Below are 23,359 nucleotides of genomic sequence, written 5' to 3' on the forward strand. Positions count from 1 at the left end.
TAGGGGGGCCTGCACTAAGAGGGGCAGTCTGAGCAGGGGTAGATCTCAGGAGGCGGAGGCGGTAGTGGCAGGGATTGGGAAGGTGGCCAGCACATAGGCACCTTACTGTTTGTATCTTGCCAAGTGGGCACGGGTGGGGGCAGAGAGCTGCTCCTGGGAGGAGCACAAAGACCCCTCTCAGCCCGCAGCCCAGGGCACAACCATGGCCACACCCACCTGCCCCCTCCAAGCAGCCTGGAAGGAGGAGCTCTGTGCTGGCTAAGAGCCTTGGATGGCAGTAAGGGAAGCTGGAGAAGTGGTGAGGGGTCTTCAGGGGACACCTAGCCTCTCCGTGCTTCCCCTCCCTCAGCTGGGACACAGAGGTGCTCCATCCCTGTGCCTGGCAGGGTCAGCAGCTCACAGGTGACTCTGGCACTTGGATTGGGCACTAGAGGCAGAGAACCCAGGCCCCACTCTCTCCAAGATATGCTAAGAGTTGTCGTCACCCCTACCAAATGCCAGGAAAGCAGCAGGCGGCTGCTGGAAGGCTGAACCCCAGAATCCATGCAGCAATAGCCTGGACTGGCTGGTTAGTTCAGAGGGGCTGGAGGTTTGCTGCTGCAGGCAGATGGAGCACACACGAACCCCCATTCCCTCGGGGTGGTGACCTACACCAGACCCAAACCAAGAGGTGGGTCACCATGGACAGAGCCATTGGTGACTGTGGCCTTGGGCTCCCAGAGTAGGATGTCCACCCCCAAACCACCCCATTCCTGCCCTACAGTGGAAAGTCACATTGTGCTGAGGGAGATGAGCAAAGGCAAGCCCACCCTTAACACCACCCCCTCATCTTGCCCTGCACCCCGCAACATGAACACACACACACACAAGCAGCTGTGGCCACAAGGTTACTCTCCCTATACCCCAACTCTTCCCCTTGGCCTGATTCAGTCTCTGCCCTGCACTTGGCTCCTGCCTGGCTAGCTCTTATTTCCTCACCTAAAACACAAGGACAGGACCCTGGGTTCCAGAGCCCTTCCTTTCCAGAACACCTCTGCTCTGTGAGAGTCTCTGTGTGCTCTTGAGGAGGCGGAGCTTCTGCAGTGTAAGAGGCTAGGAGTGGAGTGAGGGTCCTCTGAGGAACGAGGGAGCTGAGAGAAAGGCCAGAAGCAGCAGCGAAAGGGAGAGAGGGAAGCATGAGCAAAGCCACGGAAGGGAGGGGCTGAGGCCAAGTGGACTCAGGGGCTGGGGCCAGTCTCTGCCACAGCATCACCCTCAGCTCACCCTGGACCTCACCCTGAGCCCCTGAATGGACCCCAGGATCCTGCCCCCTTGCCTGGGAGCCTTGCACGTGTCCTTCTGGGGCTGCAGCTTCCAGAACAAAACCTGGGAAGGTGAAGGGGAGATGGAGGGCAAAGAAAGGGGGCTCTTCCTCTCTACCACAGCTCCCCAGTCAGCCCACCAGGGCCTGCCCTGCTGCTGCATCCGGACCCTGAGCCCAACAATTGGAGGGCTGCTTGGGGAGGGGTTGGACTCTCACAGTCCTGCCCAGAACTGGCCCAGCCCAACCCTGTGACTATGTGTCCTGAGGGCTTAACTATGTCTACTCAGGCCACTGAGCCCACCTCCAGAGAGCCACCCCTCCTGTCCCTGGAAGGCAGGCCTCAGAAGCCCCAGGAGGACATCAGAGAGGGGGTGGGCTGTGGGGTGAGGCTCAAGGGTCACTCAGCAAAGGGCCTAGGCTCTGTTTGGATTCAAAGTCCCTGTCCCCTCTCAGAGGGCTCTTCTCCAAATACAGCACCCCCCATACATATCACCATATCCCTCCAAATACACACTCTCTCACTAAATAAGAGTTCAGAACTTATTAGCACTGGCTGGGGTTCCCCATGCCCAAACACGCCAGTCAATAATATGGTGCCCCAACCCTCTCTCTGCCTGGGTCTTGCAAAGGATGAGAGGGTTGAATGGGGCAACGAGTCACAACAGCTTGAGTCTCTGCCTTTTGAAGCTCCCACTCACTCCAGTGGCAGGAGATAAGGGTAGCCCTGAGCAGAGAATGCCCACCTCAAACAGGATATACAGACCCCCAGAGAAAAGTCAGGGGCCAAGATCTCTAAATCTGATTTCTATCCTACTGCTTCTACCATAGAAATGCTTTGTGATCTGGCAAAGAATCTTGCCTTCTCTGGACCTCAGTGTTCCCTTATGTATGTAATCAGAGTCCGATCTATGATCTCTGAGTGCCCTTTCCATGGTTCAAGATCCATGACAAATCTATGGTGAGAAATCCAACCCAGTTCAGTATTTCCTCCCTGCCATTGGTTAGAATCAATAGAACATATGGGGGAAAGTAGCAGGCAGTGCCCCAAGATATAGAAAGCTGTCAACTTTTAAAAAGACAAAGTTCAAGGCACTTTGGGAGATTCCTCTGAGTCCAAAGAGACCTTTGGATGAGGCTTTCAGGCAATGGGGGCTGACCCAAAAGGTGCTGCAAGGATAGCAGGGCTGGTACCTGGTGTACACATATGAGGTACAGAATGATGTACAAAGGGGTCCTTGAAGTGACAGGTCGTGGGCAATAGGGAGTTATTATCTAGATATTAAAATGCAAGGATATGGAGTCCAAAAACAAACAAAAAGTGGGGGCGGATAGAGGGGCAGACAGACTACGGAATGACCAGGGGAAAATAACAGGCCCAGGGTCAGACATGTAATAGGACAGGAAGGCAGGCAGGAGCATGAACCAGCAAACGCCAGGCACAGAGGCTTGGCAAAATCGGCAGTAAAGGATGCACTGTTTTCCAAACACTTCCTATGTGTTAGTCGCTGAAGGGTAGGCAGAGACTGGTAGGGACGAAGGAACGAGGCCAGACGGGAGGCCAGGATAAGAAGATGGGGCAACGAGGGAGCAGAGCAAGAGCCGGCCACGAATAAGAAGGCAGGAGCACGGAGTGGAAGACCTGAAAAGGGGGGACTGCCAACCAGGGGTGGAGTTTGACAAACGGACATAAGACTAATAGGAGAAAACAGGACGGGAACCAAAGCTGCGGAGCCAGCGGGGACCGGCTGCTTCGCGAAGCCGCCGCCGGCAATGCAGCCGCGGGAGGCACTGGGCGAAGGGCAGCCCAGCCCCGACCCGACCTCCCCACCTGGGTCTGCCGGGCTTTCTTCACCTGGATTCCAGCGCGGCTGATCGCACCGGGTGCCCTTCACACCCCACAGCGTCCACGTCCGGGGCTTCGGGAGCCGCAAGGCCGGCTCCCAGCCCTGCGCTCCGGCCATGCGTCCACGGGTACCGCGCAGCGCCTCGCCTCGCCAGGGGGCTCCCGAGTCTCACAGCGAGCGAGTGTGCTAGCCCGGCGCTGGCGCCTGGAGTGGTGGCACCCAGACTGAGCCTCTGGCCAGGGAAGCAGGGAGGGAGCCAGGGAGGAGCTGAGGGAACGAGGGCTATAGTCGCCCCGCCCCCTCAGTAATGACTAGAAAGTTCCACGCCCCTGCCACCTTGTGCGGAACTCTTGTCTAGCTACACTACCCTCAAGTCTTCTACTCCGCCACTCTTTCTCCCCATTGCCCTTGGGCCTCCCCTCCTGAGTTGGAGTCACTTTCTGGCCTTTTCCGCCCTGACCCCCTATTTAAAAGGTGCCTGACCGTGGATCTCCTTCCTGCTCTCATACCCCTGTGTGAGACAGTGGGAGATGTCCTTAGCCAGTCTACCTCCTATATGCCTCCAATCTCACCAACCAGGTGATGTGGAAGAAGACTTTGGGCCAGATGGAGAGAGGAATGATGGTTCCCACAGTCTTGCTAAACTGACACTCCTCAGCCTCCCCTATCCCACATCTTTTCACACACACCCATGCCCCATTTTCCCACTGGCCGGCAAGAACAATGGAACCAGCTGTGTTCCAACAAGAACACCTTGAAATCCTTCTAGTACTAAGACTCTCCAGGAGTGGAAGCTGCCCTTATAGACTCTATTACATATGGGAAACTCTGGCCCCAGAACGTAAATGACTTGGTCAGCATCTATACAGGGACAGTTATCTCTATGTTGCAGAAGTGTTGTGAGGATTTGAAGGGCTGAGTGAACAGTGCCCTGCACAGAGTACAGGCTCCATAAAGAAAGATTACCTTTTATTCTCAAAGAGCTCAGGAGTGGGGCTCTACCCCCACTCATACACACACACACGCACGCGCACACACACACACACCTGGAACTGGGACTCTAAGCTACATAACCCCCCACCCATAGCAAGCAAACTTGTAGCACCTGATTTGGAGATGGTGGCAGGACCTGACTAATTTTGTTTACAATGGAGGGAAAACTGAAAGTCGCCGACTTGCAGACCCAGTGATTTCTATTCTGCTTTTGTCCAAGGCCAGTATGGGGGCCAAGACTTTCACACTGTCTCTGCAAGAACTATGGTATAACCTGGGCCATGTCTCTTCGCTGAGCTTTGTTTGTATCTCAGTTTGTACCCCTTATCATTTACAAAGCATGTTCAATATTGCCATTGTGTCAGAGGTCACAGCCCTTCCCCTCTATTCTCTCCACACTTGGTGCCTCTAATCTAGGGGAAGCAGCCTTATTTTTGAGTAGTAGGCAAGGAAAAGGAAGAGTGTTCAGTTGATGTGTGCTTATTGGCAAGTGATTTGAACCCACTTTTCATAGATTCAGTGTCCGAACTGGAAGGGAATTAGAGGTTAACCTGTTGATCTCCATGCCATTCTACTCTTTCCCCCAGGTTAGGGCTGGCAATTAATAGGCATTGGCAAAAATATTTAGTGACTGAATGAATATATTCTTCATGTGGGGATCAGGACTTGCCCAAAGGCACACAGTGAGTGCCAGAAATCTGATCTCTCCTCCTTCCACTAGGCCATTCTATTTTGTGGAATTATTTTTGGTTTTCCTCAAAAATCAGTGGAATCAGTAATGTGGGGAACCTATTCTCTCCCAGCACCTACTGGTCTATCAGTAATCACCATACTGGACTAGGTCAGCCGGAGCAAATGGCCACCAGGATGCACCCTTTGCACCCAGCTTGGTGCCACCAAGTCTTTGACTTCTGAGTTTCCAGAAGTCTCTTCACTGTCCCTGCCACGGGGGCAAGTTCCAGCCTGAGGAAAAGGAGGCCCCAGCTAGCTTCCTCCCTGCATAGGAGTTTCCCTTTTGCTCTCCGATTGGGCGTGAGTGCAGGACACAGCAGCCTAGAAGGAAGGGCCGCAGTAGCCATTTGCTATCCTACTAAGGCATCCCCTCCATGGCCAGTCCCTCCCCAGTTTCCTGAGTTCTGATGCTTCAGCCCCAGGCTTAACAGTGATATGAGAGGGCTCCAAAAATTCGCTTGAATCACAGAACCTCAGAGCTGGAAAGGACCTTAGAGGTCATTAATTCCCATAGCCTCCCTACTATGGGAATGCCCACTGATGGCAGAGGGGGCCATCTTACCTAACCTCACACAGCTTCAACTTCCTCCTCCATAAAATGGTCAGGATGACACCTAGCTGACAATGTTGCTGTGGGTGGAGATGAAGAACAGATTTAATAACAGCTAAAATGTATTGAGCACTAACTATGTGCCTGTCATTGTTCTAAGCACTTTTTTTTTTTTTTTTTTTTTTTTTGTGGTGCTGGGGATCGAACCCAGGGCCTTGTGCTTGCAAGGCAAGCACTGTACTGACTGAGCTGTATCCTCAGCCCTGTTCTAACCACTTTTTAAGAACTATTTAATGTCGACCACCACCATCTAAAGTAGTTGTATTTTTATCATCATTATCATCATCATCATCACTCTCATTTTACAAAAGAACAAATTGAGGGATGACAAAGGTAATGTAACTTTCTAAGTTCACACAGATAGTAAGTGGCAATGACTGAAGTTGAACCCTGAATCTCCATTGTCCCCCACATAAGGGCGAGGATCTTGTTTACTCTAAAGAATGATTGATAGGTCATGAGGGTTCCTGAGCTCTTACTTTGGCATTGGTGTCATTTTTGTATTCAAGTACCCTTAAGGGCTAAGGGAGAAGATTGTGAAGCCCCCGGGGGTGGGGACTGAAGATGTAACCTGAAGCTTTAGCTCCACGCAGGGAATGTCTTTGAAGTTCCTGCTCCTATCTTAAATATCCACTTGCATTTTTCAGTTAATATATCTATCTATATCTATCTATCTATCTATCTATCTATTATAGCCATTGTTTTCTTATCCAAATTGGTGTTTTTCTTCTTAAGTCTTTGAGGAAAGTTGACCCTCCAGGAAGATGGACCCCATTGGTCCTATAGATTCCTGTGCCTCCAGACTACTACCTTGCACCCCAGAGGTGCCAGACAGGGAATTAGGAATAGCTAAAGTTCATGGAGCCTTTGTCACATGAGCCAACATTCTAAGTGTTTTCTACATATGATTTAATCTTTGTGACAAGTTTATGGGGAGGTCAAATTATTATCATCACCTCTATTTTCAAATGAGATAACTGCAGCACAGAGAAGTTAAATGATTTTCTCAAAGCCACACAGTTTGGTCTGTCAGCTTTGTCTAGTAACCATCATATGTATTGCCTCTCAGGTCACATGAGAGTTTCTCTTACCTTCCTGCCTTCACCACTTCCCACTGGATCTATTGATTTGATTATTGGCAGAAGTGTACCTTATTCCAATTAGGTTGTAAGCTCCGTGAGGGCAGACATTAGTGTCTCTTCCCACACCTCATTATTTTTGGATCAGTGATGATCCCAGAGCTGGGCAATGCACAGAGTTTTTGCTCCATTCATGTTTGGTGACTGTTTCCTGGCTGGTGACAGTCTCTTGGTCCTAGCACCCATTTGCTGATGGATACAGCATTTCACACAGGAGCCTCCTGTCACCGCATACTACCCCCACCCTGGCCTATCCCTGTTGCAAAATTGTATCCTCAGAAGTAGCTTCCACAGGGACAAGGTCGTGCTTTGTTTGTTAGTTTGCAGTACTGAGGATCAAACCCAGGGTCTTGGGCATGCTCTACCATTGCACTATATACTCAGCACAAGTCCATTCTTCTAAGGTGGCATTCAAATGACTGCCCAAGCTCACCAGCAACTCAGCTGGCATTCCCAAAATACACTTTACTTCATTAACCCTCCAAATATGCTTTATATGCTCTTCTCCCTCCCAGAAATACACATCCTTATTCCCTTTACTTACCTCACAAATACTTATATGGTGCTTTCAAAGTGCCTGATCACCACTCTAAGCTCTTTACACATTTTAACTCACAAATTCCTTTTAGAAAGTCTATACGTGCTATTATTATCCCATTTTACAGAGGAGAAAACTGAGGGACAAAGAAGTTGAAGTATTAGCCCTATCTCCCCTACCTAAAAGAGTCCTATATATCCTTTGAGTACCTCCTATGAATAGCAAAAGTCATTCCCTTTCTGGATGATTCCACGGCTCAGCTACACCAGCAGTCATTCTATATTGAGCTTAGTTACTTATATGTCTTCCTGACCAGCAAGAATTTGAAATCTCTGAGAACAGGGACCATATTTTATTATTTATGGCCGATCCATTGCTCAGTTTGTCCTTAGAGAATATTGGTAAAAGCTTTGAACGAATTGTGGGTGAGTAAGTGAGAAGCAGACTTCACCAAACCAAATGATGGCTGAGAGATTTGGGGGTTCCTTTCCCCAATGTCATTGGGGTAGAGGTACATAAAAATGACTTGATAACCAAGCATGAAATGCAATTGCAGGTGGTAAGAGAGGAAGAAAGAGAAGCAACACCCCCTCCCATCCTGCCATTCGTGTGGCTGGACTAAACCTGGTGCCCTAACCAGAAAGCCATCCTGGCCCATGAGGCATCTACTTAGCCATGAAAGCCATCCGCTCTGGGGGCTGCTCTGGAAAACTGAGCTCACTGGTTTCTCTGTTTCCCCCTGAAAGGCCCCATGACTGCTTCTGCAATTCAGAGTTCATATGGAAAAGATGGAAGGACTTAGATATCACCCCAGAGAGTTGGGGTTTGTTGTTTTTGGTCTCAAACATTATACTTCAGTGAGTTCTCTCTGTCCTTCCCTTGCTGGCCAAATGTACTTTGTGGAAAAGGAAAGGAGAATTTGGGCATAATTCTGGTCCCAAAAGGCTTTGCCATTCAGTAGTTGTGTAACCTTTGGCAAGTTAATGAGCCTCAATTTCTTCACCTAAAAAATGGCAATTTTTGCCAGGCCTGGTGGCACATACGTGTAATCCCAGCTTCTCGGGAGGCTGAGACAGAAAGATGGAAGTTGAAGGCCAGCTTCAGCAACTTAACAAGACCGGGTCTCAAAATAGAATTTTAAAAAGGGCTGGGGGCATAGCTTAGTGGTAGAGTGCTTGCCTAGCCTATGAGAGGCCCTGGATTTGATCCCAAGCACCAGAAAAAAATGGGGAGAGGCTATTGAACCTAAGTGGTTCAATAAGGTGTGTTTATCAATTGCAAACTCATCCTTTAACTTTCCACCCCACCTCATTGTTTCCTTCTTGTCCCTGCATCATGTAGGCTGCTTGGTTCTAATGCCCATTAATCTTTCTGCCTTTATCTGGGAAATAGTACAGTGCCCACACACAGCTGTTCCCCATCCCCACTCCTTGGTCTTAGGACACAAACCTTCACCTCTGTCAGAACTTGCAGAAGCCCCTCCTCCTCTTCCTATCGCTTGGCATGGTGTAGCACCAACGCACAGCAACATATACCCTGTGGTCTGGTTCAGGGTTCAGGGATCTGACCATTTAAGCAACTAGCAGGCTCATGATCAAAGGCTGCTTTTGTGTTAATGGAGTAGTTTGCATCTTGGGGGTCAAAACTCTGCCTCCTGCATCCCCCTCCTCTTGTGACAAACTAGGAGGGCCTTGTTTGCACCCACCCCTGGTATATCCCCCTGGGTTTTTAGGCCAGTGCCTGAGAGAGCACTGGGTCTACATAAGGCCAGACTGGAACTGGCGGGCCCTTGTTGAGCATCTGGTTCATCCCTCATCATAGAGATGGAACTTCTGAGGCCTCTCTGGAGAGAGGAAAGCAGCCCCCGGCTCTGGCCCTGGCTTTGCCATGCAGATCCAGTCTTCTAGGGCTCTCATCAGACATGAGTAGCTCAAGAGGTTGGGTTAGAAGAGATGACTGAGAAGCCCTAGAGTTCTCTGGGGGCATTTCTCCCATAATTTCTCCTCAGTGTGGTGTCCCCAGGTAACCTATGTTGAAGTCCTGGAAACAAAAGTTGGCAACTCACAGGTTCTTAGCCAAATAGTGTTGGCAATGCCGCACCCTAGACGGATAGGGGTGCATACATGCTTTAGCTGTGAATAGGGCAGAGTGCCAGGTCCTCCCCCACCATACTTCCCCTCCAACAATGGGTTGGAAGTCAGGCTGTAGTCCGGAACCAGAGAAGAAGGAACCTGCAAAAATGCCAACTCAGGCCAAGAAGTGGATCTGAAGGCCTGGAAAGTGGAATTTAGCTGTGGGTCAGCTGCATCCCACAGACTGGAGAGCTAACAGGAAGGGGACTATATCCCTTGTCATGACAGAACCCCAACCCCTGTGCAGTGAGAGGCCCCATAAGGATAGGGAATTGTCTTGTCTTGAAGACTAAGGGTAGGCCAAGCAGGATATGAGCCTCTGAAAGAGACTGAAATTAAGGGCTTGTAAAATTGAGAGAAACTTGCTTGTGCTGAATGTAAAGGCTGAGGGGCTGCACCCTCCCTACTGACCTGGGAGATGCCAAGTAAGCTCAGATCACTGCCTCCCCAGGCCTGTCCAACACAGGCTAACTAAATCTGTATATGTATATTTTTCCATGCCTTTTCTCTCACTTTGATGACTCTGCTTCTTTAAAAGCTTTGCTCACCCTCAGAGATTGCAAAGATAGAATTTTTGAAAGAATGTGTTTCTTCTATCTCCCTTCAAAGATAGCTTTGAATGAAACCTAGTTTCCTATCAATTTGGTTCTGAATATTTTTGGAGCAGAGGGAAGAATAGCCTAGCCTTTTCCCCAGGCCAGAATTAGTGCCACCTGGTAACATGTCCAGTGGGTCTAGTCATATTCAGACACCTCCTTTCACTTACCCTCTTACCCTCTTTTCCTAGCATTTGTCTGACCCAAGTCAGGAGTGTTGATTCTGTGTTCTAGCTTAACCTGTTCTCTTTGACCAATGTAGCTGGTGGTGCCTATGCTGTCTTTGACTTGCTGTGCAACCTTGGGCATATTACTTGCCCTCTCAGGCTTATGATATCATCATCTGAGCATAAACAAGTTTAGTTGGACTAGATCAGTAGTGCAGGAAAAACCTTAAGGTGCACTGTGGGCTGTTGAGGGGAGAACAGGGCAAGACTGAGTCAGGAGGCTCCGGGCCCCCACCTTGTTTAAATCAGCCATGCTGTGTGTTCGTTTGATATAGTGAGGTTTCACATAGGGTTCACTTTGGTGGGGGCAGGGAGAGTCTGCATCTAAGAAAGTTTTAAGCCAATGGACTAGATGTGTTCTTGCACTTGGGCCTCAGTTACCTTACAGGGCATAATACAAATGAAATGCCCTAGACAGCACCCAGCACAGAACAATGATAATAATAATAGTGACCATTTTGGAGCACTAACTATGTGCCCGGCATTGTTCAAAGACTACATGGAGATCAACTAAATTGGTTTTTCCAAATCTTCTCAGAAGGCACTATTATTATCCTCATTTTACAGATAAAGGCCCTGATCAAAGAAGCTTGGCAACTTGTCCAAGATCACACAGCAAATGAAGGTACTACTAGAATTTGAATTCAGGAAGTTTGACTCCAGGACCCTCATTCTTAATCAGTACATGTATTGTTTCTCAATACGTATTTGGTTATTTTTCTTGTTGTTGTTCTTGTTGGCAAATTATTTCCCATCATCTTTAAAATGGGCTGAGTTCACCTCACAATGTGACTTTGACTAAGATTGTGGCTGTAGAGTAGGCAACTTAGGAGCTGTTCTGGCAGTCAAGCCAAGCTGCACAGAGCTCTCGTGTTGGTGTGCCAGATCTGTTGAGGTAAAGCCTACAGTCTGGGGCCACTTCTCCAAATAGTGGGCAGTGAAAAAGTGCTGAGTTTGCTATGAAAATAAGGACTGGATCATGTGCTCGGAGCCTAGAAGAAATCAGGCAGCAGATCTGGTGGGACCTTTAGAAGGTGGTGGGATGCCACTCATGGTATAGGACACTGCTGGTTTGTTCCATGTCAGATCTCAATGACCCTGTCACTCTAAATCACCTCCATTTTCCTGGCTCAGCCTTCTTCTTCCCTTTGTACTCCTTTTCTGGCCCCCGAGATCCTTCTCTTCCTTTCTCCTCCCTTTCCTTGCTCAGCAAGACTCATAATAACTCGCTAAACCACAACCCTCCCATTTCTTCTATTTCCACTTTCCAGGGGAATTTTGCAGCTGGTCTCCACTGACTATTTCTCTGGATTGATCCTCCCTTCTCTCTGGCCACAACCACCTCTTCCCTGGCCCCACCCACCTTCCCCGGGCAAGTTTCCTCAACTTTAACCCCCTTGGCCCATAGGTAAATTGCAGAGGTTTATCCCTTCCCCTTTATTTGGTTATCAGGGCCACTAGCTCCCTGGGCAAGGACCTTCCCTTTTCTGGGCCTCAGTTTCCCCATCTGATGGAGGTTGGGCTAAATAAAACCTAAGAAGCTTTCTCGATCTAGTTTCCAATAGTTTTCTAACTGCTTCATTTAGAAAATTGAATCTTCTTGGCCACATCTTTCTCTTGCCTTTACACACACACGCACACACACACACACACACACACACACACACGTACGTGCTCTTTTTGGGTAAGAAACTTCAAAAACATTCACTGAAGCCAGAATCTGAGGAACTGGTTACTGAGTGAGGTACAGAGTGGAAACAAGATTTGCAAATTTTCAAAATAACAAAAGTTCATGGGGACAAGGAGGCTTGGCCAGTGACCACTTGGTAGAGGAACAGAATTCTGCAAGCCAAGTAACTTCAGAAAAATTATCCTCTCCACCAGGTTTGGCTTCAAAGAAAGGCCAAGGAGCTGTGTGGCCTGAATCCTGCAGAGGCAGATCATGAACACCTCTAGGAGCATGCACAACCCTGGGAATTCAGTTCCATTTTCCCCCAGCATCATCACCTGCACATTTTGGACAAGTCAGGGAAGCTAGGAGCAATGAGGACAGGGCCCCTGACAGGCCAAGGTTTCTGTTTCAAAGGTGCTTAGGCTCAAGTTGCAGAGACAAGTATGGAGATAAATAGGCCCCCTTGCAGACTCTGAGGTGCTTTCATCTCATTTGGCCTTTACAACACCCTTGAGATAGTGAGAGAGTAACTGTTATCCCATTTACAGATCAAAGAGGAGACAGAATTCATTCAAGCTGATCTGATCTCTCAGAGACTCAATCCCAAGTGTTTAGACTCCAGAGCCAGTTCCCTGTCCAAAACATGTCTGCATTTTCAGGAACTTTGACAATATAAGATTTCTGGAAAGCTACAACAGCAAACCAAAACCCCCTTAACAGTGGCTAAATCTGGAAAGGAGGAATGAGGGGTTATGGGATCTTAGATCTTCATTTTATATGCAGATACATTGAGATTTTTACTCTGAGTGTGTATTTTTATTTTTAATCCATATGTGAAAGGAAATAACTCGAACACAAGGCAGAACATGATCCATGCTGCAAGACAGACAGTATGCTGGGGATTCAAAAGAGGGAGGGGACAATATTGGAGTTGGGCTTCGAAAAATGGCAAAAGTCTAAGCAGATTGAGATGGGGGGCAGGGAATTTGAGAATTCCAGACTGCACAAGTCAGCCATTTCCACTCAGCAGCTGTAGTTGACTTCTGAGACAACAGGCCTGCCTAGAAGGAATTCTTCCAGAATAATCAGGTACACATAGTGGGTAGGATTTCCTGTTTTCTTTCCTTTCCTCATTTTATATTGTGAGGTACCTGGGCCACAGTCCAGAGCTTGGGAAACACCTGCTTTCTTCCACATGGCCCTCACCTGCTCTGTGATCTTGGTTTGCCTTGGATATGTCCAGCTGGGCCAGTTCAGCCAGACACAGGCAGAAAGAACCATAGGGAACAGCAGATATACAAACAGAAAGGGGTCCCAGTCTAGCACCCTTTTCCCCAACTGCATTTCACCAATTTGCACCAGAGTCCAAGATTGGGTATCATACTATTAGCTGATTGGAATGATCACATTTTGGGAAAATCACATTTTTCACATTGTTGGAAAATCAAGGCCAAACCCCTTTCCAATTAATGATAGTAGAAATGCAGAATGCAGGAGCTTGAAGGGACTTAAAGGTCACCCAGTTCAATCCCATCCTTTTAATGGTGGGGAAATTGGGGCTAAGACAGAGGGACTTGCCCAAGGTCACAGAACCTATTAGCAGCCAAGTCAACACATCTTGCCTTGCTATACTGAAGTCCCAGTGATGAATGACCCTCACTGTGAACTGGGCTTTTCAAAGGGGCTCATTGGCAGACATAAGAAAGACAGCACATCTGGTCTTTGGAGACCTGAGGTGTATGAGGCACATCTGATCATTCCATCACTTCCCACTGAAGTTCCCCTCTGGCCTGCATGCTGCCTCCTGGAGTGGGGGTGGGGCTCTGGAGTCAACACTCAACATCTGCCCTCCCCATCCCAGAGGCCCGCGGCTCATTCCTGAGGCCTCAGCTCCTGCTTTCTTAATCTTAAGTCAGATTTTTGGCCTGGAGAAAATGCCTCCCCCACCCTGCTGCCTGGGCTAGTCGTGGTGATAATTTTATCGTCACTTAATAACTATAGTTTGTGTATTGTCTGTGAGCTTATAGAGCATTTCTACCCCCACCATCATGCTTAGGTCCCACAACCCAGGAGTTCAGTATATGGACTCCCATTTTATTTTATTTATTTATTTTTGGTACTGGGGATTTAACCTTTTACCACTGAGTCACATCCCCAGTCCTTTCTTTTTTTTTTTTTTTTTCTTTTTTTTTTTTTTTTTTGAGACAGGGTTTCACTGAGTTGCTCAGGGCCTTGCTCAGTTGCTGAGGCTGGCTTCAAACTTGTGATCGTCCTACCTCAGCCTCCCAAGTCACTGGGATTACAGGTGTGCACTACTGCGCCTGGCTGGACCCTCATTTTAAAACTAAGAGAACTGAAGCTCAAAGAGATAATCACAAAGTTAATAAGTCACAGAATCAGAATTCAGACTCAGAGCTGCGTGATTCTCCAAACACTGAGTTATTTCCTCTACACTAAGGCTTCACTTTTTGCTTATTTCTTGGCAATTATGAATAGATGGATGGATGGATGGACCAAAGAATTCCCAAGCACTATCTGTGACTGGCTCTATATGAGATGTGAGGTTACAGAGAGAGATGATACAAAGTTGCTACCCTCATGAAGGCCACCATTTCAGTCAGCACTTCTCACAGTTTTGCACCAATGCACACCCAGATGATTGAACACAATGAACTCCATCTCCATTCAGCCCCTATGAGCTGGAGGAGAAACCTGTGTAGCCAGACACATGTGAGACACTTTGAAGTCTCCACTTATGTCTTACAGATTCATGGGAACTTTACATGCTATTCCCCAATAGATCAATGGTTATTTTAATATAAAATCACATTTTGTCCTCAGATAATCTAGAAAAAATAAACTATGGTAAGCAGATGCTCTTGGAAGCAACCTCAGGGAGAGGTTCTACTTACCTCTAGCCCCAGGGAAGACAGTAGTATGGTTTGTGGTGAAATTCTTATTATTCTGTGAAACTAAGATTTTGATAAAAAGGCTACATGTGTGTAGTCATGCCACCATGCAACACATGTACGTGTGTGCCTATAGGATATCCAGAATGGGAAGAGCTGATTTCTTTAGAGGTACATGTGTTTCGCTGGCACCCCAAAACAAGTCCCACTTCTAACCTATCTACTAGCTGTGAACTAGGCATGTTCCTCAGTCCAGAAACCAAAACCATAAAGGCTTCCAGAGGTCCTGGGAAGCTTCTTTCTTAAACACCTTTTTTCATTGGCCCTTTTAAAAATAACAGTAGGGAAATAAGATGTTACCCACTTCCCAGTGATGGAGAGCTGAGAGGAGAGACAGTCAGGCAAACTCACAGCAGTTTATTAAGGGTGATGAAGTAGTTATCCTGGAAGATATTTGGGTACTGACAAAGCACTTCCCTGCTTTTGTTGGGGTTCAGAAAACAAGAGGCCAGTGCTTTATAAAGTCTGAGTGTTGTTCTGCTGTTTGCATATTCTCTAATTTATGTCTGTTTTTTCTTGGTTTTAAAGGAGAGTTCTGAATACCAGTCTACTTTGGTGATCCACAGGGAAACAAAAAAAAGGGGGCTTGGATTCTCTCTTGGGCCATAGGTTAAAGAAGCAGGACATCTCTGGGGAGCCAGATATGGTGATAAGAGCAGTGAGATCAAAGTATGACAGTTTCAAGTGGCGGATGGGGCGGGGGAGGGGGAAGGGCTAGAGATTCTGAAATGACTGCCCCTCCCCTCCTTAAGAATCTCCTTTTGGCCTTTTTCTCTTTCCAAACCTTGAAGGGCTTTGTGTTTTGTTTTTAATAAGGGAGGCCGTTCCCTTCCCCTGTGGAATGTATTCCCTGAAATATCCTGCTCCAGGGACAAATGGACACAGGGTTGGAAGCCTCTGTTCTCAGGAGCTCTACTTCCTATGTTTTCATTTTTCTTCTCAAAACGCAAACCAAACCAACTCTTCCTGTTTCTGGGTTTGGGATGTGGAAGGTCACACAGCAGGAACCCTCTAGCAAACAGGTCAGAAGGGGCCACTGAAAACTGCCCCTTGGATGCCCTGCCATGGGGGCGGGCTGTTTGAGTGGAATTCCATCCTATAGAGAGAAGAAGAGGACTAGGAATGACACTCAGCCTGTGCTGAGGGACCAGTTGGGCTTATGATACTTGTTTGTTCTCTGTTTTGGCCCTTTCCCCAGGCAGATCAATCGCTGGGAACCATGGAGCTTTCAAAGCTCAGTCTTTAGCCATTGGTTCCTGTCCACTGTGAAGAAGGCTAAGGAAACCATCAGGGCTGTGAGAGATATGTGCATTTTTAATTTTTTTTATTTTTGGTACCAGGGCACTCAACCACTGAGCTACATCCCCAGCCCTTTTTGTATTATGTTTAGAGACAGGGTCTCGCTCAGTTACTTAGGGCCTTGCTAAATTGCTAAGGCTGACTTTGAACTCGCGATCCTCCTGCCTTAGCCTCCCGAGCTGCTGGGATTAGAGGTGTGTACCACTGCACCCAGCTAGGACTGTGAGAAATTATTTTTAAGAGCTAGGGTTTTCACTTCCAGGAGGGACAGATTCTGGGCAGGGCATTGTAAATGAGCGGGACTTGGATTCCAGTCTGAGTTTTGTTGCCCTCTAGCTATATGCTGTTGTGCAGACCATTTACTTTCTTTGTGTTCTCTGCTACCTACAATGAGAGCATTGGTTCATATAATCTATAAGGTCCCTTCCACCTCAGACATTGGGGAATTCTAAATGCCAGCAGTCACAAGGAAGAAGGAACACACTACTGTCATGAGACTCTAAGGAGTTAAAAATAGGATCACTGGGTGAAAGTTGTTGTAAGGCGAGGTGGCTAGATATAAAGTAGAACTTTCCACTGAGGATAAAAGGGAAAAGAAGGCTTCACCATATCTGAAGAGTTTGGTCAGAACATGAGTGGGTACAGAGCAGGAATGGTACAAAAGGCAACTAGAAGCTGGGCATGGGTTGTACACACCTGTAATCTTAGCAGCTCAGGAGACTGAGGCAGGAAGATCACAAATTTGAGGCCATCCTCAGCAACTTAGTGAAGCCCTATCTCAAAAGAAGAACTAAAAATGGTTGGGGTGTAGCTCAGTGGTAAATTGCCTCTGGGTTCAATCTCTAGTACATAAATAAATAAATAACAGAGCCAGTTAGCAACTGAACACTAAACTCAAGCTATGATCTCCAACATTTGATTTTATTTGGTAGACTCCAGTCTCCAAATGAAATCTCCATGGGACCTCCAAAAGGTAAAATGGATTTGGTTGAATGAAATAGGCATGAGATATCCCTGAACTTTGAACTCTGATTCCCCCTAAAGAATCTCTGGGGACCCCAGGGGTCCTTAGTATTTGGTTTGAAAAGCATTGGTTAATGCTGGATTGCCCTTCCAGCATTGAGATGGAGGGAAACTTCCAAGTTTTGAGTGTTTGTTGGAAAATGTGCTTTACATGAATCTGCACCACTGGCTAGCACTACTGGGCCCTCGAGGTCCTATCTCAAGACATTTCATCATCTGGAGCCAGTGGAGCTCTGTGTTGATCTATAATAGCTAGTTCAGTGCTAAAATGATAGGGAAGAAAGTCTTCTGAGAAGAAGAATTCACCAGTCTGATTATCAGAAGTCCTTTTGCTATGCCATCAAAAATAAAAGACAGTCCTTGGCAGATTGGTTGTTTATGTGAGGCCTTGTGCTTAGTTCTGGGAATACAGATGTAGCCATTGTACAAGAGACAAGAAAGGAAAGAAGCCAATGCAGGACAGTGTGATGTAACACAGACATGGACAAGATGCGAAGGGGAGTCCGAGGATGGCTTGAAAAGCCAAGATAAAGAGGGACTGGCAAAGGCTCTGCCAAGAGAGTCCAATATGAGGGTCCCATGTTTGTCCAAGAACTAGTGAGTTGTCCCTGGGGCTCAGAAACATGGGAATGTGGTGTGTGATGACCTCAAATACCAATGCAAAGAAGATGAACTTTGGTCAAAGATGCAAAACAAAGTTATTGATTTTTTGTTTCTTGTTGTTGGTAATGTTTTTGCAGCACTGGGGATTGAACCCAGGGCCTTGTGCATGCTAAGCAAGTATGCTACCACTCAGCTACACACAGACCTAACATCTTTAAAAGAGAGAATTCTAGTGGCAATAAGGAAGGTGAACTGGTAGAGAAAGCATAATGATAAGACCAGTTAGGGAATAATAGTGACCATCCATGAAACAGCTGCTGTGGGCCTAGATGGAAATGTACATAACAATGTGGATGCATGATAGAGTAGATAAAATAGAAGGGGAAGACTTAGGAAGCATTAAAAAGAGCTCTTGTTGGGAATGGTGGCACATGCCTATAATCCCAGTGGCTCAGGAGGCTGAAACAGGAGGATCAAGGCCATCCTCAGCAACTTAGCAAGGTCCTAAGCAACTTAGTGAAACTCTGTCTCGAAATAAAATCTTCAAAAGGGCTGGGTATGTGGCTCAGTGGTTAAGCATCTCTGGTTTCAATCCCTGGTACCAAATAGATAAATAAAGTCTCATGCATGTAATTTGGTGGCTGAATGGCAGCAAATGAGAATGATGGAAGAGTCTAAGTGACCCCCATGCTTCTACGGTGGATGGTGGTACACTAACCAAGAGAGGGAGTCTGAAGCTTCTAGAGAAACTATGAAGAATTACAAGCTTTAGTATTGAGTTTGAAGGATCCGCAGGCCCTTCTGATGGAAGTGTCCAATAGTGCCTCCTGTGTCCTTTTCAGACCTGGCATTCAACCTGCAATTCCCATTCCCTCTTCATCTCCTGATCTTCTGGATAGTCCCAGCTTACAAAAAGGGCCAGCTAGACTATGTCTCAGTACATTTGTCTGTCTTCATCTGTAAGCCAAGCTTGTGTCTGGTTTGCATTCCTGAAAACAGGAACTGGCAACCTGAGTTTCCCAGTCCCTTTGGCCCCAAAGGAATCCACTCACTATATTCCTCCACAGTTTTGAGAGCCCTTCCCCCACCTCAAATAACATCTTGAAATTGCCCTTTCCACTGACCCTAACCCCGCTGTTCAGTCTGACTTTTGGCATAGGCATAGGGGATGATACGGAGTCAACATGCAGAGGACCTTGGGACCTTCTAGTTCAAACTTCTCATTGTTTGGACAGTGAAAACCGAAGGTCCAGGGACGGGAGGCAACCAACTCAAGGTCACAGAATGAGTTTAATGGCAGACATCGGTCTAGATCTTAGGTCTCTCAACTCAAAGCACAGTGTTTTTACCATGGCTGAACTCACTGTAGGTCATGGTTGAAAGATTTCCTGTCTCAAATAATAATCAATTCCAGATAGCCCCTAACTAAGTAGATCTTTATACTATTCCAAACTGTTGGGTAAAATATCTGTCAAATGTCTGATAAAACAATGTTAAATAATCAGATCTGTTAAGAGTAGTTATAAGATGATTTGGTAATTTTCAAAACATAGGAAGTAGATCAAATTATTCTTATTCTGATGATTTTCATATGCTTGGTATTTTAGTCTACTGCCCTCTTGAGCCTTGGAGGTGACACCCAATAGTATCTTAAATGAATGTGTTTAAATAAAGAAATTTGTTGCTATTTTCTACCTTTTCAATCAGTCTTCCCAGCCCTTGGAGCTGGGGGGAAGAGTCTGGGGCAGCTGATGGATGAGTCTGGTGCAGAGGCTGAGCCTGCAGCCAAACCAGAACCAGTCGGGTTTGGGAGCAGTGGCTCTTATTACAAGCAAAGTATTACCCCTACAGGTCACCGCAGTCACTTCGGCAGGAGCCTGGAAAGAAGCCCTGAATGACTTTGGGCTACAAAAGGATCTTTGTGTACTGGGAGCAAGGGGCTTCAGGGAGGATTTGGCCCCATTTTGGTGGGAAGGAAGGTCAGCAGCCCCCTTATATTCCCAGGTGGCTGGGAAGGGGAGCTAAAGCATTCAGTAGAAACTGTGGGTCTACAAGTCAAGGAGTCATTGAATTTCAGAGCAGCAAGATACCTTAGAGATCCTTTAGAGCAAACTAGTCATTTCATAGTTGGAGACATTCAGGTCAAAGGAGGGCAAGGGAGAGGTTCAAGGCCACACACCTGACAAAAGGCAGAACCAAAACTGGAACATAGAGATCTGGCTCTCCCTTGCTCCAGTACCTGGGAGGCAGTTCTGACTTGTGGGTTTTTGGTTTTTTTTTTTTGTAAGAAGGGGGTTCCTCTTAGGCTGTGGAAATCTCCATCTTAGAGGCAATTTATGTTCATGGACCATGGTATGAGGACTTGAAAGAAGCATAAGGAAATGCAGAAAGATCAGATGCTTACATGGGAAATGAGCTCCTGAGATCTGAACCTCCTCCTGACCTGCTGGTTCCTATTACCACTAGTTCTATATTTGCCAGTGTTTAGTAGATATTAGCATGGGTTGATTGGGGGCGATACATTGATACTTCAAATTGTGATGAATATCTATTTAATTTACTATGTATCAGAAAAAAAAACTAACCATTACCTCAAAACCTATTTACATAGCTATTACTACCTAAGACTAGCATGCACAAGGTCCCAGGTTCCATCCCCAGCAACATCAAAGAAAATTCTAAAGTTGGTTCACAAATAAGTGAAGTTTGGGAAACACAGTGGATTTTTTTTTTTTTTTTTTTTTACTGGGGATGGAACCCAGGGACACTTAACCACTGAACCACACCCCCAGACCTTTTTATATTTTATTTAGAGACAGGGTTTCACTAAGATCCTTAGGGTCTCACTAATTTGCTGAGGCTGGCTTTGAACTCACAATCCTCCTACCTCAGCCTCCTGGGCTGAACACTGTGGATTCTTACATGGACCACAACAGCAGAGCTCTCAAAGGTCATCCAGGTCATCCTCTGGGCCTGGGCAGCACCACATGTGTTGAGGCCAGTTGGACACACATCGTGCTGTCCTATAAGACAATGCCAAGGGGTCCCATGAGACCCCCTGCCAAGGTTTCCTCTATCCATGGGTCCTCTAGGACAAAAGTAGTACCATTTCAGAGAAATCTTTGGTTGACTTATCCCTGATAGGAAAAAATTATCCATACAATTTGTATACAATTGTCAACTGTGAGTCAGTGTCTCTACTTTCTTGGTCTCTATAAAGTCCCTAACTAGTCCTCTTCTCCATCACTTCTGTTCTGCTGTAGTGGCATTTGGAAGCGTGGCATGTAAAAGCACAAGAGGTTCAGTGTACAGATGCCAACATGTAGGTTCAGAGAAGAGGAAGGCTCTTAGGATCATGGCGCCATGAATGGCACAGTCAAGACAGGGTCACCAATGAATGCTGATTCTACCACCACACCTTTCTTGCCCCACAATTCCTACTCTGTTGTCCTTTTTACATGCTGTCCCCACCCCACTCTCATCCCAGGCAGGCAGTCACAGATTCACCTGCAGTCCTGTTCAGCACATCTCACTTTCTTCCAACCCTCTGAACTTCCCGAGGGCCCAAGAAGCTACTTATTGGTCATCTCTAAGAGGATTGCTAGATGATCAAGGGACAGGGGCAGGAAAACATTTTTATTTTTGTGTCTCTTAAATTTTGAAACGTATGAAGGCATCACCTACTCCATCAATAAATAAATAATAAAACAAATCAAGAGCTCTGCTCATTTCCTCCATGAAATCTCAGAATTAACCAAATTTGTTCAGCATTTTGATGCATTTAAGGCACTGTATCTTATGACCTATAAGAATCCCATGCAATAAGCCCCATTTTATAGATGTGGACACAGTCTAAAGAGAGCAAGAAACTTGCCTGGACTCACACAGTGACTCTATAATGATATTTGGGCCAAAATCCAGGTGGCTCGTATCTCAATGCCTTGCTGCTACTATTGCCACATCCACATAAACTCATCACTTCTGCCAGATTGTCCTCGAATAAGCCTGAAACAATGTGTTCACATTTGCCCTTAAATAGACATTTTCAAACTTGAACCTAAAGGAGGAGTAGGAAGACCAATCTCATCTCAACTTTGTAGGTGGCAACCTCTTCTGCCTGACTCCACCCCCTAAAAGACACTCCTTTCTGCTCTAGGAGCCACAGACCCGTCAGCCACTAGGTGCCCACCCTCCTGGGGTTCCATGCTGGCACCTCAGCCTGGCACAGACATTCTAATGAGGCAGCTTGGCAGCTGCAAATGCATTCGTTTGAGGGGGGTCACTATTTCAGGGCCTGAGGGGTTTCTTTTTAGCCTTTGCAGCTGGTGTCACTGAAATGGAGAAGTTTGTCCTTCCCCCAGTATAGGCAGTGCATACATCTTGTACCCCCAGAGGTCTCTAATGCAAAGCAGGAACTGTGCTCAGCAAGAAGCCCTGGAATGGCGATGGGTGGGGTGGGGGGTACTGGAGGAGCAGATGTACGCTCTATGCTGATCAAAGCAGTGTTCTGCTTTAAAATAGGCTCCTTCTCATCTGCTGTCATGGCAATACAAATAAACGCCTCATCCCACCCGTTCTTCTTTTCTTTCTTTCTTTATCTTTATTTTCCAGTACTGAGGTTTGAACCCAGGGCCTCATGCATACCATTCTATCACTGAGTTACCCCCTTGGCCCTTTTTTAGTTTTTTCATTTGTATTTTGAGACAGCATCACACTAAAATTGCCCAGGTTGACCTTGAACTTGTGATCCTCCTGCATCAGCCTCAGAGAAGCTGAAGTTACAGGTGTGCACCACCACGCCTAGCTTTGTCTGTTTGTTTTGGTACTAGGGGTGCATTACCACTAAGTTGTAGTCTCCAGTACTTTATTACTTTTTATTTTGAGACAGGGTCAGACTAAGTTTCTTAGGGCCTCACTAAGTTGCTGAGGCTGTCCTTGAACTTGTGATCCTCCTGATCCTGCCTCCTGAGTAGCTCTCATTACAAGCATCCATCACTGTGCTGACTGGTCAGTTCTCTTTTAGGAGTCAACACCCAATAACCTCAGAGTCCTAAGATAGAAAAGTCCTTGGGAATTCACTAGATCCCTGGTCTACCTCCCGGAAGGACTGTGCCCAAACCAGCTCCAACTACTTTGCATGGTCCCCAGGAAAAAGGGTCTTTTCCAACACCTTCCCAAGATGCCCTTGGCATGACATTTCATTGGTGCCTGTTTCAGCACCCCTTACCACTAACTGCCACCTGGAAGCTATGCTCATGCAAATAGTGACCTCACCTTGATAAAAAAATCGGAGCCAATGAGTGGCTGAGGTCAGGAGGGAACCAGGAGGTTGATCCCAATGACCTCAGTGAAGCATGACCTGTGTCACTCATTCTAGCCATGGCAGCAAACTCTTCCCTGGTCAGGATCCTTCTTTTCCTTCCCAAACTTGTCACCCTTCTCTAGACAACTGTGTCCTCCTCAACAGAAGGAAGTGGCTCACAGAGTGCCTACTTGTCCACATCCAAGTAGGACACAAGAGGGCAGAAGACAGATAGGCAGTCAAGCTCAAAGAAACTTGTTAAAAAAAAGAGCAAAAGGAGGATTTTTATTTGTTTGTTTGTTTGGTTTTGTTTTTGTCTCAGTGGGCTGGTGCAAAATGACATTACAGCTTTTTTATTGGTGCATATTAATTGTACA

The 23,359-nt window shown here is 46.8% G+C and overlaps 1 protein-coding gene across 2 annotated transcripts in view; it reads right to left on the minus strand.

The window, feature by feature from the left end:
• The window catches only part of STARD8 (StAR related lipid transfer domain containing 8), a 74,650-nt gene that overhangs the window by 35,969 nt on the left and 15,322 nt on the right, over positions 1-23,359 (minus strand). The window contains exon 1 of one of the 2 annotated variants that reach the window (XM_079124734.1): positions 3,156-3,378. The exons of the other annotated variant lie outside the window; for it this stretch is intronic. Coding sequence (XP_078980860.1) covers positions 3,156-3,264 — 109 coding nt within the window. The 5' untranslated portion in view covers positions 3,265-3,378. Of the gene's footprint in view, positions 1-3,155; positions 3,379-23,359 lie in introns of those variants that run through there. 2 annotated transcript variants of the gene reach the window in all.

The sequence above is a fragment of the Sciurus vulgaris genome (assembly GCF_902686455.1).
Source record: "Sciurus vulgaris genome assembly, chromosome: X".
Lineage (NCBI taxonomy): Eukaryota > Metazoa > Chordata > Mammalia > Rodentia > Sciuridae > Sciurus > Sciurus vulgaris.